Source organism: Plectropomus leopardus, chromosome 8 (assembly GCF_008729295.1).
Source record: "Plectropomus leopardus isolate mb chromosome 8, YSFRI_Pleo_2.0, whole genome shotgun sequence".
Taxonomy (NCBI): Eukaryota; Metazoa; Chordata; class Actinopteri; order Perciformes; family Serranidae; genus Plectropomus; species Plectropomus leopardus.
Genome location: NC_056470.1, coordinates 21082198 through 21100837, shown reverse-complemented (window position 1 = coordinate 21100837; position 18640 = coordinate 21082198). Strand labels below are relative to the sequence as shown.

The window sequence follows — 18640 nt, the reverse complement described above, 5'->3', positions numbered from 1 at the left end:
GGAAATAGACCTTGAAACCATCCTCACCCCTCATCCCTCTCTCTCACACCCCTAGAGGTAGGCATGACCTCCCCCACTTCGTGAGATGGACGGTAAAGCCACTAACCCCCCCTCCTCCTATCCATCCACCCACCCCCTGCCCTCCTTCTACCCCTCCGCTGCACAGACCTTCTCCAGTATCCTCCCGTCCGCCATTTTCCCCTCAGAAGGAAGTTCCAGTCGAAGTGCAGGAGTGGATGTGGTGGAGGGAGGGGCCGGGCTGACAGCGTTTTTCTGCCGTGTTTGTTCCGCCTGCCTGCTGTAATGGCAGAAAGGAAGAAAAAAACAGGGTAGATTTGGAGGAAGAACAGGAGGAGAAAAGGGGAAAAATGTGGTAGAGATTAAGACCTCAGCTGATCAGGGGTGGGGGTTGGGTTTTTTTTGGACAGTTATCGACCAAATCAACCTTCAGACGAGGATGGACGGAGTGATGATGAGAGACTGTTCATAGTTTGTTTTTGGGTACGAAAAATTGCACAGCTCTTTGCTACAGGGTGCTTGCCTTAAAGGCCTTAACGTGAATCAAATGACAAATCCTTTTTCCATTCTTCATACTTCATTTTTTTTCCCACCAACTTGCACTCATACACTTTGACTTCATGCTTGCAGCTTACTTTAAATGTGCTCGCTAGGCTGTTCATAGTGTCTTATGTGAAACACAGCACTGATGTTCATATGACCATGTCTTTGTACTCACTTTTCATTTCCTTCTTGTACATATTTGGTTAAAGAGGACATTAAATTGTCCAGTTTGGGGGGGGGAAACGTCTGTCATCCAAAGAGGGCAAGCACCCTGTAGTGTTCAAACAAAAAAGCGACACAATATAATAGACTCTATGGAATCTGGTCCGTGTTGTAGCATCAAGTGCTTCTTTACGTCACTGACGTGTACGTTACGTTTGTTTTTATGGAACTTTCCTATGAAATAAATTTGACTGTAAAAGAACTGTGAACTTTTACCAGAGTTCCATACTTAGGCTTGATGTATAATTTTTACAGATGGTATTTGCAGAATAAACAGAATGTAATAAATTTGAGGCCTCGAGTGTCTTTGGTGTAGACATTGGGATGATGTAAAGATTTAAGGTCAGCATTATTTTGGCTAAAAGTTAATTCCGATTCCGATTTTAAGTCAGAAATTCCACAACAACACTAGCTCTGTGCAAAATTGAGAGCGATTGAGTTGTCTGTTGTTTGGCATGGCTCAGGTAAAACCCTTCTTAAAAAAAAATCATACCGAGAATTTAATGCCACTGAATTTACTTTTATCAACTGTAGATATTGCCAAACTCCTGACATCTTGCTAGTCTAGGTCTCGTCTAGGCTATACTATATATTCCACTTTTTACCAGAAATATATTCCTCACTAGTCTAAAACCTTAGTTGCTACAGTGCAACTTTCTGTGTAGGCTACTGTTTCGGATTTGCAAATAAAAAGAAATATTACCAGTTTTGTCACGGTGTGACGCTACTTGAAAGGTTATTAATAAATGACATGATAGAAAATCAGTGAGACTGGAGGTGGCTGAACTGGAGGACTAGCAGCTAACAGTGCTGACTCCATAAACAGCGCTAAACAACGATAACAGAGCTGATGGAGTTAACCAGGGGGAGTCAGAGGGTGGGAGCTATGCCTCGGTGACAAGGCTGTCCCACTATCAGCGGTAACTGCCATATCAATACGGTGCAAAGCGATGAGCTCGCCAGTGCCATACAAATTATGCTTAGGTGTGGATTTTGGAAATTCTCCACTATCAACAGTGTTTTTGTCAAAATTTGCAATAAAATCATATCGTGCCATCCCTTCATGGGGGCATAAACGTAGATTTCAGAAAGGACTCGGGACACAACCCCCTCAATATGTAGAACATGCATGCCCTCCTCAATAAAACATGACAGAGGGCTTTTATTTTGACACAACTTACATCATAAATTGATGCAGAAAAATCCAGAAAGAAGCAAATTAAGTGTTAGAAGCTCCAAATTTTCTGGTGGAGAACCCCCATGTTGAAACGAAACCTACGCCTTTGATTGGGGTCTATCTCATGATATATCACTTCTGCCTAACTTTGATAATAAACAAAATAATGCTTTGGTCATGCGGAGCCGACTGAAAAAAAAAACTTGTTCAATAGTGCAAATAATTATTATTTTAATTAATTTGTAATTTTTCTTGATTAATAATTTAGCCTACAAAATATCAACAGAGTATGTGGCCTGGGGTTTTTGATATATTGACAGTGTCATTCTCATGTTGTGGCTGCTGGACCTTCGTGGCACATCATCCCCATCTGTGTCTTCTAATCTCCTGCCCTGTCTTTAATAATGGCACAAAACACCCTCCCAAAATGTCAGAAAACAGCGATACCTTCCCAAAGGCCGAGATGAAAAACTGCTTGTTTTTGTCCAACCAACAGTTCACAACCACGTAAAACAGCACACAACAGCAAAACCTCACAATCAAGAAGCTTGACTATAGAAGCATCTGCATTTTGCTTGAAAAGCGACTTAATCGGTTATCAAAATGGCTGCTGATTATTTTTTTCAGTGCTGCAAGAGTTAAGTCAGCATGCTCTCAGGCAGCTGTTAACACATCTAAGACCAAAACTTCAGCACACTCTTCCTGTGGTGCAGAACCTGAAACTTTTGAAACCCAGTTTCTCTGTCGCACTGAACATTTAACTGTAAACAATACATTTTAATGCAATAAAAATGGGACAAATTCATATAAAGTAGTAAGTATTTTATTTACTTTTCAGGCTTGAATATGTTTCATATGAAAGGCAAAATTAAAATGAATACTTTTCCTCTCCATAGTTTAGGCACATTACAGAAAGGCGATTGTAAATGAGACCGTCGGTAACAAAACAGACAAGACTGGAGAAAAGAAAAAAAAGACACTAATGGGCCCTGCACACCCACATAGGTGCTCTTGGTTATTTTGGTTCATCTAGACCTCTTTACAGGTTGCTGGGAGTTTGCGTTGTCCCGCTATAACCGGTACTACAAACTGAACAGTAGAGTCACATGCTCGCACAGTGCTGAGAGGAGGTCTGATCAGTCAAAATAAGTGACAGCAACTGTGTGGGTGCACCGTGGCTTTGCGGGTGCTTGAAGCCCAGCAGGGGAGGTGAAGGATGTGGCGTTAATGTGATGTGTACGCAGACGGAGGCGCACAGACAGAAGCAGACAGGTCAGCAATAAGAGCAATGCAGCATTGGAGGGAGCTCTCCACAAAAGACCATTCATCGACTACAGGAGGGGAGCAAAAAAAAGCGTAATATGGGCGAGCGGCGGAATTAATAATGGGGCGCCAACACAAGACGCTAAAAAAAGCTTTTGTTGCGACCTCAAGTATTTACTCCTGTCCCTGCTTTTACCTTAAATCATACCATATGGCTTAGGTGTGTCTCAGTGGTCAAACACTGAGTGGGAATACTGAGTTTACATCATACAGTCATCACATACGAGCAGAGAAAACACTGTTTCTGATACAAACGTGGAAGGATAACACCACTGGTTAAACACAAGCTCCGTCTGGGCTCACTGAAGGCCCAGAGCACAGACCTTTGTCATCCATCAGCCACAGAAACACAGCTACAGTCTGAAGCTTAGACTCGGCCTGCTCCTCCCAAACAAACCACAAACGCAGGAAGTGAGAAACCTGCACATTTAGGTGACATTTACCTTAAAAAGAGTCTCAATTAGCAAGTCAGACAAACATTTATAAGCAGAAGCCAGAACAAGAGTCCGAAGTTGGGAATGATGGCGCGTGGTGTTTACACTAAGTCTGCAATTGTGCACATTTCATCACAAAAAAAAAACATCATGGGCAGTGGCAATTTCATCATGGCAGTGTAACTTAAAATCCTCACAGGTTTCTGGGAAGCAGCTTGTGACAAAACTCCCCCAAAACACCACTGCAGCACAAACACAAAAGGTCCCTCATGTCTTTGTGGTGCAACAGAATGAACCAGCGAAGAGTAAACCGCATGTTTACTGGAGGCAATGCAAACCTTCTCACTTAATCAACAATTTCCTCTCAAACACGGGGAACTCCTATTGTACAATTGCTGACAAATAAAAACAAGCTGGTTGTAAACACCTTTGCTCTGGACCTAAAACCACCTCTAGGAGACATCTGTTGAAAACCCACTCAAATAAAAACAGTTTTTATACTCACTGTAGTCACAGAGCCGTGTCAGTTATATTCGAAACACAGAATTAAGGGGCCAAAAATTCTATGAAGATTTGAAATGTCAGTAATATACAACCACGCTTCAGAAATACTCTATCACAAACCACAGAAACACAAGGCTGCAAAGTTAATCATGTAAGTGTATTACAATGTCCGTAACTACAGTGTAGCAGAGGTGGGACTGAGTCTTTGCATGGCAAATCACAAGTCCACTCAAGTCACAAGTCCTGAATTTTGAGTTTCAAGTCCTAAACAAGTCACAATGCGCTTGTCACTAACTGCAATGTAACTGTGACAGAGTAATGTGTACTTCATCAACAAAAATAATTGTTTTGTTTTTCTCTAAATCTGTATTCATTTGTTAAAACAAGTTTTTTGCATCTCTTCCAGCAATTTTCGACCTGCAGGTTTTGCATACTACATGTTGACCACAGCGTAGTTTTTGTACAAGAAGAAAATTATCTTTGGTATAATTTTTTCCAACTAGCACTCAGTAATTTAACACTCGCTCTTCATGGTTTTCTCCTGCTGTGTGACTGGATGCTGTCGGACTGGTCCAAACAAAGTGGAATTTAGCGTCGTCGTGCTGAAAATGAACAGCATTAACGCCAGTTGATTCAGGAAATGAACTGAGTCAAAAGGCTCAAGTCCAAGTGAAGTCATTGGTGTTAAAGACCAAGTTAAGTTGCAAGTTTTTTGATTTTTTTTAAGTTAAAAGTCATCAATTTTGTAATTAATGTGACTCGAGTCCAAATTATGGGACTCAGGTCCACACCTCTGCAGTATATTACACTGTCAAAAGAGAAACATTTACAGTGTTCCCTGTATGTCAAAATGTTTTCAAATGTAAGTCCATAATTGTGTTCCTCAAACCAAATTCTGAAAATTAATCAAATCATCCAGCAAAGTAATCGGCAGCATTTTTAGCAGTGACCTTGCAGCCCTATGAAGTATCCCTTGTTTGAAAAGATGGCTGTGCTGCTGTTAAAAATGGTCCATTAACATGTTGGTAGATGATACAAGCAAAAATCTGAAGGAGAAGAAGTTGACAAATATGAACACAATTATCCTTCCCTCTTAAGACTACAACCTCATCTGGTCAACAAGTATCCCTGGTCCTGCGTTATCGCACAGTGTGGTGTTAGGTTTTCCACAGACATGATGGATGTGGAGTAAGACAATCGAGGGAGACAGAGGTTTGAATGTGTCAGACTGGCTTGTAAAGGCGCCTGCAGTGCAGAATAATGGAATGATGTGCAGTTATCTGGAATGTAAGTTAGAAATGAAAAAAGCCTGTGTGTGTATGCATGTGTGTGTTTGTGTACGCAGACATTAACATACGATGCTGGCTACTCTCTTGCTGCTTTTAACACAAACAGGCTATGACTTCTTCCTGATGCCTTCAAAATAAAAAATCCTCCAGGTTTAGGGTGTGAGCTTGACTGGAGGCGCATAATTTTCTCCACAAAGAAGAAGGAGATAGACATTAAAATAGCCGTAGAGAGCCCTCGTGTTTTACACATATACATAGAAAAAACAAAAAAGAAAAGAAAAGTCACATTATGAATGTTTAAAGGTTTAAATAATTATAATAATTAAAAACATAGAGACAGGAGCTCTTTGAGAGCAGGTCAGCTGCTGCTGTTCTCCGGCCAACAGCACAGCAGGAATAAATACATATATTCATATACGCCTAATAGAGAAGAGCGAAGAACCTTAACCGGGAAACAGTTTCAAACTGATACCTTTTATAACTCTCTCTTTCCCTCCTCTTAGCCTCCAAGCTAAGCAGCTGCTGTGCACAACTAAAACACAAGAGAGGACAACCCGCTCCGCAAACAGCCAGTCCAGAGCTGGAACTTTTTCAGCCTAGCTCTCCTGTAAATGTCCTGTTCCTTCTTCCTGTCCGCAGCAGTCAGCTTCCTCTCAGCGGCCCTCCCTCTCCTGTCCGAGTCTCTCCTTCTCGAGTGGTGAGGAGGCTGGGCGGCAGGGAGAGGAGAGAGAGGGAGAGAGCCAGAGGGAAAGAGAGAGGGGGGGGGGGTAGGAGAATGGAGGGAGGGAGAGCTGCCTGAAATGTAGGCCAAAGCGGTGGTGGGCGTTTCCATGGAAACAGTGTTCACAGCAGTCAGTGACATCATCAGTACGGGGAGAGGCGACTGGGTACGGAAGGGTGGGTGGGAGGGTGGGGGTGCAACAGAAATGCGTCCTGATTGGCTTGGACTTAGACACGGTTCTCTCCGCCCACTCTGGTCCTCCGCAACATCCTGAGGTAAAGACAAAGACAGGAGGATGTCTGGAATCTTCTACTGCTACGAAACTCAGCGCAAAGTCATGAGAAAAATCCAAGACACCACACATTTACCTCGTCTGTCTGTTCTGTGGGTCCATGTGATCCAACAGTGCCTCCTGGGGCACCCTGAAGTCCTCTAGAGGGGACTGGTAGCGGGACTCGAAGGAGCCCTCCCTCCCCCTGTAGGCCATGGCCTGGGCCGGCGACTGGGGCACAGGAGACATGTTGGAGGAGGTCGAAGACACGGAGTTCAATTCCCCCAAACGTTCCCGCCCTGCTTGGGTAGAGGCTGACATTGATGTGGCCCCGACTGCAAGGAACGGGCTCAAGACCTCGCCATTTTCATCCTGAGAGAATTGTGATGAGGAGAGAGATGATTCATCTCCATAGGCCTCTTTAGAGTTAAACTTTTGAGAGTTTCCTCCTGAAGTTACACACAGGCTCATTTTATAATGAAGAGCTGGACATTTTTGGAATATATGCTTCACTATTTTGAGTCAGATGAGATTGGTACCACTCTCATGGCTGTAAAGTATATATAAAGCTACCACCTGCAGCTGGTTAGCTTAGCATAAAGACCATGGATGTGTTAAGAAAACCTGGATACAGCATGGAGGCGGGGCCCCCATTTATTACAATGAGAGCTGCTCAGTGGTGCATTAGGCGAAAAACGCTCTATTTCCGCAGTCTGAAAGTACCCAGATCTTCCACATTATGGGGCCCATAGGGCATGTGCAATGTGTCCGAGCAGCTGACTCCCGGTTCAGCGTCCCGCTAGCTTGAAAGGACATCAAGTAATTTAATCTTGCTGCTCTTTTAGACTCTCCAAATGCTATCAAACTGAAGGGATCAAATCTTGATAGGCAAATGAGTCGTTTCATGGAGGCTTTGATGCTCACAAAAATGTATCCACTGATTTACAGATGTCTCTTTCCCAATGGGAAAAAAGTCTTTCTGGGACCCATAGCGTCACATGATGGTGTAATTCCACTTTTGGCCATTATGTAAAATTTGCTTCAAAGCTTGGCGCTCTTCCTCGGGACTTGATAAAGACTGGAAGAGCTATCCTAGCTCTGTCCAAAATCTGCCAGACACACCACACTGACTTAAAAGAACTAGTGGCGACAAAGGTTGACTGTTATGTTGCCTCACGTCGCCTGTGTCTTTGCCAAAAAGTGGCTCTCTGATATACAGCAATGGCTACAATCAACGGCCAACCAGCACATATGTTCTGCGCCTGTGTGAGAGGAAAACTCTCCATACCAGCAGGCGGCGGTCACCGATAATCGTCATTCAAAGAGGGAAACCAGGAGGCTGACAGCAAAGATACCAGATGCTATTTCCATGTTGAATGAACAAATATCAATAAAATATAATTTACTGTATGCTAGAGCACAATAACACAAACTATTGCAAACTGTTTGCACTGCTGATCTTAATGTCTAAAAAAAAACAAAAGAATGAATGTACATGCTGTTTTTAGTAGTGCTGTTATTAATTTTGATAGTTTAGTTTTCCTGTTTTCTTGCTGTTTTTTGTTTATTTTTGCCTTGCATTTTAAATCATATACTTGTTTTATATAGGATGTAATGTTTACTTGTAGGGACCCCAGTAAAAAAAAAAAAAGTAAATCAATTAATTAATAAAAAGTTTGTTTTGATCTCACACACTCAGTTCTGAGTGAGGAATGTGTCAGAGCTCGGTGCTTCGGTATGATGAATCAGCAGCAGAGCTGATTCATCATACCGAAGCACCGAGCAGACAATTGGCAGACAAGCCACCAACAAGGGCCGAGAAATATAAACAATGCAGGACACGCCATGAAAACTAGGGCGACAGACGCTCACTGACAGCTCAACATCAACCAATTTTCAACAATTGGCTCGGTGTGTCAATTAACACATTATATCCAATGTGTCTAATCCTTATGAAAAACAAAGTAAAGACTAACACTTGGCAGTTTTACAGGTGGTTACATGTTGGATCACATCTTGGGCATGTGCAGTCACTTCCTGAAGTTGTCGTCACTAACAAAGACTCCAAAAGTTTACCTCACACAGCCAAGAAATGCGATGTATGTGTGCTCTAATTATAACATTTCTACATGTCAGAGATATATGAGAGGACGTGTCAGATTGGGTTTATGTTTTCATCAATGTTTTTGGTGCCTGCGATTGTTGATTGCGAAGACAAAGGAGGTTTAAAAAAAGTCTCAGAATCAGCAGCTTACCCTTCCTCTGATGATGTCCATGTGGACTAACAGAGAGGCCAACTCCAGATCCTCGTTGTAGCTGTTCTTAAGAGGTACTGACCGGTAACCTGGTGTTGTACAAAGAGAGTTTTGTCACAGCACTGATTTCCATCAGGGTTCAAGGTCATTTCAGAGAGCATGCTAATGTTGTGTGTACCTGTCTTGAGGCCATGAATGGGGAAAGTTGCCTGTGCCAGGAAGTTTTGGTCACTGAACATGTCAATCTCATAAACCACAAAGCGCAGGAAGGCAAAGGCAGAATTGCATACTACGAACTGGAATGATTTTCGGGGCCACGTGGGGTTCAGACCGTTATCAGCTGGAGAGGACAAAAAAAAGATGGACACACAGAAATGTACAATGTTTCCACCACTGGTCTCCTAACTGTAATAGCATTACTCTCCCCCAGTAACAACAGTGCACAAGTTAATTAAAGTTATTAATATTAATCTAATGTTTACACTTGTAAACTTAATAGCTATGCAATACATCAAGAAAAAAATCAATTTTTAACATAATAAAATATAAAATAACAAACTTCTCTTTAATTTCCCTGGTCTTTTCACTGTCTTGGGAGAATTTAGTTGTCCCTTTAAGAGAGCATTTTCCAGTGTTTGTTGCAGCCTCTGTCTCAGTTACGTGAATGATCTTTATCCCTTTGAGTGTTAATTTTTGTCTTGAGTACATTTTTTGCAAGGATTACATACATAAATTACTCATTGGCTTTTGTTGCACTTGCAGTGTTATGGTGAGTTTATCGTTTGTTCTACACCACTGTCTCTCCTCCGAGCAGGGTGGTGAAACATCATGTGGCACAGACAACAGCAAAACACTAGAGACTCTCGCACTGAGCTGAAATGAAATGAGTGCTGATAACTTTGGGAACTCGCATAAATAAACAGGGACATACTTCCATTTTTTTTTGGCGACAGTTTCCCTCCTTGCATTGCTGTTATTTAAAAACACCAGCTGATGTAAAATAAAGGATTGGGTTGGAATGGTTTGGCCTCTATGCAGCTCAGTATAGCCCATCAGTTAAAAAATGAATTGGTTGGCCCCAATAGTGATTTTTGATATCTGACTGGGATGTCCTTATAAATCACTGGTAAAATTTTCAGCAATTACATCACAGCTCCTAATCTTAAAAATAGCATTTCTGTGTTACACAGAAAATTTCAACATCATCACAATGCAATACACTGAAATAAAACTTGAGTCTGGCTCACTGCCTGCTCTGCTAAAAGAACCAAAGTGCAGAAGAGATAACCATAAATAAAACCGCAGAGGAAAATGCATACTCACAAACTAAAACTAAACATATCACTGCAAAAGGCTTAGAATCAGCTGTCCCTAACAGCAAACCCTCATGCCATTAAAGATAAAAAAAATGTCTCAACTTCTGCTTGCAGGCTAAAACTACTTTATAGCTTTATTGAAAGCTCAATATTCTACTTTGCATGCTAGCAAAACACAAAGAAAGACTGCAGAGTGGAAGAAATGCTGCCAGTATCTATATAGTCACCATCACACATTACTTATTATTGAATACAGGCATATCAAAATCTTAAGAGAGTAAAAGTAGCAAAACAAGATCATAGTGCTGCATGTGGCAAGCAAGTCTGTATTATAAAACACTGTACTGTAATGTTTCTTCTTTGGCTAAAACCTGATGAGAGCTGTGTCAGAAGTGTGTCCAATATTTTCTTTTTTTATTCCCACACACGGCTTTGTTGTTTGTAAAACTTCCTGTTTTTCTAGAACCAGAAAGGAAATTACACGAGAGTTATGTATCCAGCAAACAGCAGCTACTCATTCCTTCAGTTCTGGCAGCGTGTAACTTTTCTGGCAGACACACCCATGGTTAAAATTAGGGCAGCGCTCACCTTCAGAGTCAGTTTTTTGCTTGGCACTGTCGTATTCTGCCCCGCACACCTCAATCTCAATCAGAGGACAAACTATGCCACGCCCGTGCTTGGGCAAGTGCCGGGCGCCCAAAACCTTCAGAAGAGAGGAAGAGGAATACAGGTGACTTCTTTGGAGGAGGAACATGAATGCAAAGTGTTACAAGTGTAACAACATTTGAACTTTTGGATTTGAATACATACTACAGAATGACACAAAAACATTTTTTTTCTTTTAAAATGAGCCCACCCACTAAGCTGAGTTCCACACAAATTGTAGCAATCGGGTGCGTTTAAAGTACCCTATTTGGCAATTCTAAGTGCTATTTTATAGGCAGCTGGACTTACATGAATTTCATTTTTCAAGAATCTTTTTCTGGAGAGTAACTTTTTCTTGAATTTCAAGGAACTCGTGCAAGTCCAGTTACCTATAATATAGCTTTTAGAATGACCATGTCCTGGATGACGGAGAATCTTCACCTACATGTTGCTTTAACTGATTTGGCCTCCATGAACTGTGTGTCAAAGCTGCTGCTGCAGAAACTGACTGTGTTAATTAATGTGCCTAACCGGCGGCCAGGCCAAAATAACCATCTTATGTTATTTTTAGCACATTAGCAGCACCTGTCCCTTTCACGTCATGCAGTATTTTGCCTCACATCTCATGTGCCCCCTCTCTTTAACCTCTTCCACGCCCCATTGGGGAGGAGTACCTTACAGTTTGAAAACCTCTGCATTATGGAATCACACATGCATATACATAGTAAAATGCTCTCTAAACTGTACCTCAATCTCTAGCGTGACCTGTTCTAGGCCTCGCAGCGTATGTCTGTCGAAGGGATCAAAGTTGTCGTCCCTCATGATGGGCGGCTGAAGGACGTAGCCACTCTTTCCGTTTAGCATGAACAGAGCCTGGTTCATCTGCATGGGTTTGTCTGCGCGGTGGGAAAAAGAACGGGGAAGGTAAAAAAAAATAAGGAAGAGTAAGACAACTAGATATACAGCCATTGTATGCCTCTGTGCACCAGTTAAGTTGCACTCACAGTTTAATGTGAACATGTGAATTATTGAGTTATGGCCAAAAACATGATTTATGTTTCATTCTGGAGTTCAAGGGGACGTTTGTGCCAAATTTGAGGATGCAAGGTCACATTGACTTTGCACTTTTAATACCAAAATCTAATCAGTTCACTGTTGAGCACAAGCGAATGTTTGTGTCAATTTTGAGGAAATTCAAAAGGTCCCTCAAGGTGTTCTTGAGAGATCTCTTTCCCAAGAATGAGACAAATGTAAAGTGGGTGTGACCTTGACCTTTGGCCACCAAAATCTAATCAGTTCATTCTTGAGTACACCCAAACGTCTGTGCCAAATTTAAGGAAATTCCCTCAAGATGTTTATGAGATATCGCATTCATGAGAATGAGACTGAAGAGGTCACAGTGACCTTGAACTTTGACCACAAAAATCTAATCAGTTCATCCATAAGTCCAAGTAGATGATTGTGTCAAATTTGAATAAATTCCCTCGAGGTATTTTTGAGATATTTTGTTTACAAAAATGGTCCAAACAGATGGACAACACGATAACATAATGCCTCCGGCCTCGGCTATTGCAGGTGCATAGGCATAAAAAGGACATTCTGTGCTATTTTATCTGCTTTGACAAAAAAGGAGATACCTGCTGTCTGAAAGTTGAGCGCTACCAGCTGGGACCCACAGAGCCACATGGGCAGAGGGTCGTAGTTGGAGGAGTCTAGTCTCTGGCCTCTGGGGTAGATCCTGGACAGCTGCAGTCGATTGTACTGCAAGAACTTCTTCCCTTTGATCTTGTTGACGTATTTCTCTGCCTTGGTCTCGGGGAAGGATGACATGTCCCTGAAACAGGCCCGCTCTGTGCCAATTTCTACAGGAGGCAGAGAGAGAAGACTGACATACCTGTGCTCATGTAGGACATGTGCCTTTTTGTATCATGTCATAGGTATGAAATCAGGAACATCTCATGTCCTGCGTGTGTTAAACTGCATACTCAAAGCCCAACAAGTGTGCATAGTCCTTACTGTCTTCATCAAAGGGCACAGGCCTACAGTAGATGACCAGGTCGGATAATTCTAGTGCAATCTTCTTCCTCCTCTCCATCATCTTTCCCTCCTCCAGCTGGGCACAGGGACACAAACTTTAAATACATCTGCTCCAACAGTAACTCACATCACTTCATATCACTGAGTATGTTTACATGCACAAATGAGATTTTTTCTTTATTCCGAAAAGACTATATTCCTTCTAAGCTGTTTACATGTCTAATGAAAATGAATATTCCACTAACACTCCTGTTTACATGCAGCCGTGTATATTCCAATTAATATGCTCTAATATGCCACTTATCACATCAAACTATGGAGAAGTAGAATAGCTGGAGCAGCTTGTCATTTGGCTTCTTTGCATCAGCATAGGGTTTTTTCAGTTACCTACAAGTGGCGGACATTTTGGACTCACTCTTTCCTTCCTTCATTTTCTTGAAAAGTACACTGCTGCCAGCACATATCCAAAAACCTGTTAATACACAAGTCTTCCTTAATGTTTAAAAGTAGGTGTGTTTTTCCTTCTGGCCAGAAATGTGGGATTTAATTTTGCATGCATCTCTTTCCCACAGCTTTGCAAACGGTTGGCGAGCTGGTTTGTGTACTTTGTATCCATGACAACGCACAGAGCCACCCATAAACAGATGAGAGGCCGTTTGTCACAAACTGTCGTAAAAATTCCAATCGAGACTCATACTGCGAATTGACTGTATACATGCCCAAGTGCTGCTCCCAAAAACTGGATAATACAGTCATATCCCACGTGTCTTAATCTGAGAATGCAAAATTCGTAAAACAGTCTAATTTGGAATATTTAAATGGATTATGCTCTTTATATGACCGACATCAAACTCAGAATATTGTCATATTCGGAATAAAAGGGGAATACTGGTGAGCATGTAACCGTAGCTACAGACGCTAACGCTAGCCTGAACCTTTTTCCTTCCTTCTACCACAACTGCTGCTCAGGTGGTGACTGTGTGGTGACTGTGCAGAATAGCATTCCTGGAAAACACCATACACCAAACACTGTTGAGTCAGAGCTTCCTAAATAAGGGTTATGGGTATTATAAGGCTAACACAAGTCATGACTTGCTCTTTGCACCCTAATTGTGGCATGAGCATGGTATGAGTCCTGGCCTGCGTTTTCTGTCATGTGATTTATATATATTTACCTTGGCCTCTGAGGTCATTGTAACCTCACGGATCTTGAACACCCATTCCTTGAGTTCCTCCTGGCTGCTGGCGGCGACATCCAGCACCTGGCCCGTCCGCATGGAAGGGTTTGGCACTAAGGAGAAGACATGAGGCCTACTGCCTTTCCCTTCAGGACGCACAACTGAAAAGAAAAACAGGAGAATGGTAAGAAAAAGGGAAGACAAAAATAAGCATTGAGGAGGACAAACACGGTTCTCCTTTCCTGTTTAAACCCAGACTAGATTTGGCCATAATCCAAAATGTCAAATTATTTATTATTTATATTGTTTATTTATTATCAGCTGGATTATTTATTTATGATTGACTGATTTATTTATTTATCATATATTTATATTTATTAATTATTTATTTATATTTATCAAAATTACATAAAAATTAAATGAAATGGTAATAAAAGCATTTAGACAAAGAATAAACAAAACAATTAGTGGTAGATATGGGGAGAGAATATCACTGTCTGCATTTCACTCACTGCAGTTTGTTTAATATATAAACATTGTTATTTATTTATTTATCAATGAAAATTCAATGTATGATCATAATATAACATTGATTATTAAATAAATAACTTTCCTACCAGAGAACAGGTGCAACAGAACTATATATGCTCAAGCTAATTATCTACATATCAGATCCATCTATATATCTATTAGACTTAGGTGGTTTTACTGTATTACAGTATACCGGGGTATGTAGAAATCTATGGTATTATTTTCTGTATTTATAATTCTTATAATTCCGAATTTTACCCTGCACACAAATACTGTCATATACCACATACCAAGGTGAAATTTTAGGACGGTATAAAAAAAACAACAACAAAAAAAACCAAAACAACAACACCCAAGTCTAATCTATCTCTATTTATTCATACAAAATTATTTATTAATCAATATCTTTTCAATCTATCTTATCTTTCTCAAATTATTGTTTTTATGAATTTATAAAGAAACTCAGACAGTTTCTTTGCTCAAACATCATTTTTTCAACTTCTTTTTTTGTTACTGAAGTTTTTCTTGAGTATTCGCAGAGGTATAAACAGAAAAGCCTAACATTGACACAAAAAATAACAACAAGACCGACAAATTAAATAAAAAATATATTACATATACAACAAATGCTTGTTTTACAGTTCTTTTTGAATGTATTCTCTTACACTCTCAAAACCTATGTCAACCCACCATAACTAAAATATCTTTGTCTATTTCCAGCCAGTGTTCCTGTTTTGGAGTGTTTACATTCAGCCAGTGTCTGTTAATAGCTTCCTTGCTTGATGCAAGTAAAACTTAATCCAGCTGGAACATCTTTAATGTTTTATATATATATATATATATTTATATATGTATATATATATATATATATATAGTATAGTAACATTTTATAGCTGTTAGTGTTCTTTAAACTGTGTCGTGCCGTGTGAAGCACTGAAAGTTGCTATATAAATAAAGTTACATCATGTTGTTATGTTTTAAATATCTCTGATGTTATGTGATTAGATGTGTTTTATAAAAAGGTCAGAGGAAAACAGGGTTAAAGTTCAAATAACTTGAACTTTGAACACAGAGACGAGTGCTGTGCAACATAAACAACAGCCCTGCCTCATGGTTCAGCGTCACCCCTTTCTCCAAAGGAAAACAATGGCTTCAACTGCTGTGATAGTGCCAGTGGTCATTGTGAGGGAAGCATTAGAACTCAGTGTTTGAGAACATATTTCCCTTTTTACCACTAGATGGAGCCAAACAGCTAGAGACACACTGACGCAGGCTCAGGTATTAACTGTGGTTAGCAGAGGCCACAACAATGCATGAAAGCATGTGCCAACACTAATGGGTGTGTATTGACTGAGCTGGAGGATGTCAATAGAACACCATAAATAAAGGGCTGTGAGAAACAAAAGAGTGACAATAAAAACCTAACAGGGAAGAATTAATAATAGAAAAGGCTGATAATGAACAAAAATGATGCTACAAAAAGTTGTGAGCGTTTTGATTATAAAGAAGAAAGGGCATTTTATGTGCTTGCCTACAATGACCAAAAAAGAAGGTTGCCCCGCAGCAAGATGACTGCCTGCTTTGCAACCCTGCAGCATGAACAGGAAGTGGAGGGGCCACTCACCAATCTGACAGGAAGACACGTCCACACTTCCTCTCAGCAGATCTCCCAGAGGGCTGTTTTCTGTCATCTCCTGCTTGACAGAGAGAGGGAGGATTAGGAAAGAAGTTGACACCTGTTTTGAAGCCATAATCCACAGAACACATGTATGTCTTTGACAGTGGGTAATTGACAGATGAGTGAAGAGACCCAAACTTCCTGTGGAGGGTGCAGGTGCCCTAATGTACTCTCAGTTTTCAGGTTTCATACTCACGGTTCTATCAGGCTCCGCCGCGGACGGACTGACCTCCTCCACGTAATTAGCAGGAAACCACAGCTGCTTCTTCCCTCCACAGTCACCCTTCCACCTGAGACACAAAAACATTGGAAAAGATGATATTTTTAACACAGTGGTACTAAAATGATGCCAACATTGGGTCAATATCAGAACAATTACATTTTTTTTTAATCTCATCCCATAGTCCCATCCTGTACGATTCACCCCGTCATAAGTTTTCACTCTCTCAACCTGCACAAATATGATTTGTCTAAGCGGATAATTAAGAGCTTCTTTGTGGATAAATGCTCTGCAAGTCACTCACCATCCTCCTTCCTGTTTGTCCACATTAGAGATAATGGCGTTCTTAACGAAGGAGAGCTCATCGTCTCTCTGGGCTTTATACTCGTACATGGCTTTCACAGTGCACTGAAAAGACAAGACAGAAGCCTGTGACATGCATGTTGACCATCTTCACTATATTCAGGTCTAAAGGTGAAGAATTCAACAAGCATGAACTCCTCTGTGCTGGACACTCACCTTAAATGTTGGCATTTGGTTGGCCTCCACATAAAAGCCTGGATTCCTGCCCTCGTACAGTGACCCATAGTCTGGCTCCTGTTGGACAGCAGATTTTTAACACAGAATACAAACTACACACATACTTTTTGTCAGATATTATTTAACAAAGACCACCTTATAATAATTTCCAGTGTGCTGTTGATGGTATATTCATACTCACATCGGTGCCTATCTTCTCCAGTGTGTCCTCATTGATGGGATACCGCAGTTTCATTTTGCGGTACAGAGGGTGCTTCTCATAGTAGCTGATGAGATCTACGAGGCTGTCAAACTCTGAGGTGCCCAGCACCACGGTCTGACCTTCCTGCTGCACGCGACAGTGCTTTATCTTTCCCTCAGCCCTGTGAAGAAACCACAAGCATGATATAAATGACTCTGCATTCATGTAAATAACAGTTATCATGATAATGCTTTGCTCCAGACAACTTGGAATTTAAAATTTTTCGACTTCTTACTTGTAAAAGTACAATGGAACAGCACTTAAGTTGGAGTTCCTACTTGTAATTTTGGGACAAATCCATGAATCCTGCCTTTATGAAGTAGTAGTTGGCACACAACAATGGCAGCACGCATGAAAGCGCATACTCTAAATGGCATATCATCAACTAAAAGGTAGTTATACGAGGTAGTTTTACGATAATACATATCATCATATAGTATTACACGGTCTGCACGTAAACTGATGACAAAATATGTTGGCAAATGTCATTAGGTAGATGGTTATGGTGAAGTTGTCTGCTCTGCATAAAAGTGTGCATTTGTGGTTTTTTTTGGAAAACATTGAAAATGACAAGACAAGGAATGTAATGTGTGTGTGTGTGTGTGTGTGTGTGTGTGTGTGTGTGCGCGCGCACTTGCTAAAGAAACAGTTTGTCCCAACCAGCCATGTTTTTGTTTATGTTTGGTTTTGTGCTCCTGTAACATTTCGAGGTGTGAAGTTGAAAATTTGAAATGGGTGGAAACTGTGACTTTAGAGTCGACTGAAAGTAGCATTGGAATGCAGAAATTTGTAGGATTTTTGACCATTTGCATCTCCTCAGTCATCCTTACATGGAAAAGTCATCCGTACATGAAAAAGAAGTTACAAGTAAATGGCAAAAAATATAAATAAGTACCACTTAATAAGGGCATAGGACAGCAGGAAGCTACCTGAAGGAAATGGCAAACGAGTTGGGTTCCGCCCTCTTCCTCACGAGGAAAGCCCCATCACGAGGTACCCTCATTAGCATGTTTTCTGCATGGCTCCTGGAGAGGTTGGCATGGTACCATCTGGGACAAACAACAAAGCAAAGACAGACAGCTCATAATTACAGCTTCAGCTTACGGTTTCACCTCCTGATGCTCGTTCACGGTAGATGAGGTCGTCAGCTACCAGTCTACAATGTAACCTTGAGTTATGATAAAATGTTATTTAGAGAAATCTCAGTTTATGAGTGGAGTCATATATGTTTAACAGCACATACTCAAACTATCAAAACTCGACTGATATTAACACAATTTAACAGAATAATGAGAATGTGCAATGCAATGTGCTAGAAAAGTGTAAGATGTCCCCTCTCTTGAGTGTTTAACGGTATTTGGAAGAGGTTTTTGGAATTTGTTGGAAACAGCGATATTAAAGAGGCATTAGAGTGAGGTAATGCTGAAAATGTCAACTGACTGTTAGGAATGTGGAATGTACCCTGGTTGATGCTGTATTTATATACTTTTCCATTTT

At 40.9% G+C, this 18640-nt stretch overlaps 1 protein-coding gene across 2 annotated transcripts in view; it reads right to left on the bottom strand.

The window, feature by feature from the left end:
• Nucleotides 1–199: 199 nt before the first annotated feature.
• Nucleotides 200–18640, bottom strand: part of plcg1 (phospholipase C, gamma 1) — a 41467-nt gene continuing 23026 nt past the window's right edge. Inside the window, exons 19-33 of one of the 2 annotated variants that reach the window (XM_042491369.1) lie at nucleotides 18073–18192; nucleotides 17084–17264; nucleotides 16882–16959; nucleotides 16667–16770; nucleotides 16339–16432; nucleotides 16089–16158; nucleotides 13931–14094; nucleotides 12735–12831; nucleotides 12356–12580; nucleotides 11466–11614; nucleotides 10662–10776; nucleotides 8936–9097; nucleotides 8758–8846; nucleotides 6600–6874; nucleotides 2768–6501 (exon numbers count right to left, since the gene is read on the bottom strand). In XM_042491369.1, coding sequence (XP_042347303.1) covers nucleotides 6459–6501; nucleotides 6600–6874; nucleotides 8758–8846; nucleotides 8936–9097; nucleotides 10662–10776; nucleotides 11466–11614; nucleotides 12356–12580; nucleotides 12735–12831; nucleotides 13931–14094; nucleotides 16089–16158; nucleotides 16339–16432; nucleotides 16667–16770; nucleotides 16882–16959; nucleotides 17084–17264; nucleotides 18073–18192 — 1966 coding nt within the window. In that variant the 3' untranslated portion in view covers nucleotides 2768–6458. Of the gene's footprint in view, nucleotides 299–2767; nucleotides 6502–6599; nucleotides 6875–8757; nucleotides 8847–8935; nucleotides 9098–10661; nucleotides 10777–11465; nucleotides 11615–12355; nucleotides 12581–12734; nucleotides 12832–13930; nucleotides 14095–16088; nucleotides 16159–16338; nucleotides 16433–16666; nucleotides 16771–16881; nucleotides 16960–17083; nucleotides 17265–18072; nucleotides 18193–18640 lie in introns of those variants that run through there. The other variant, XM_042491370.1, reaches the window with a different exon arrangement.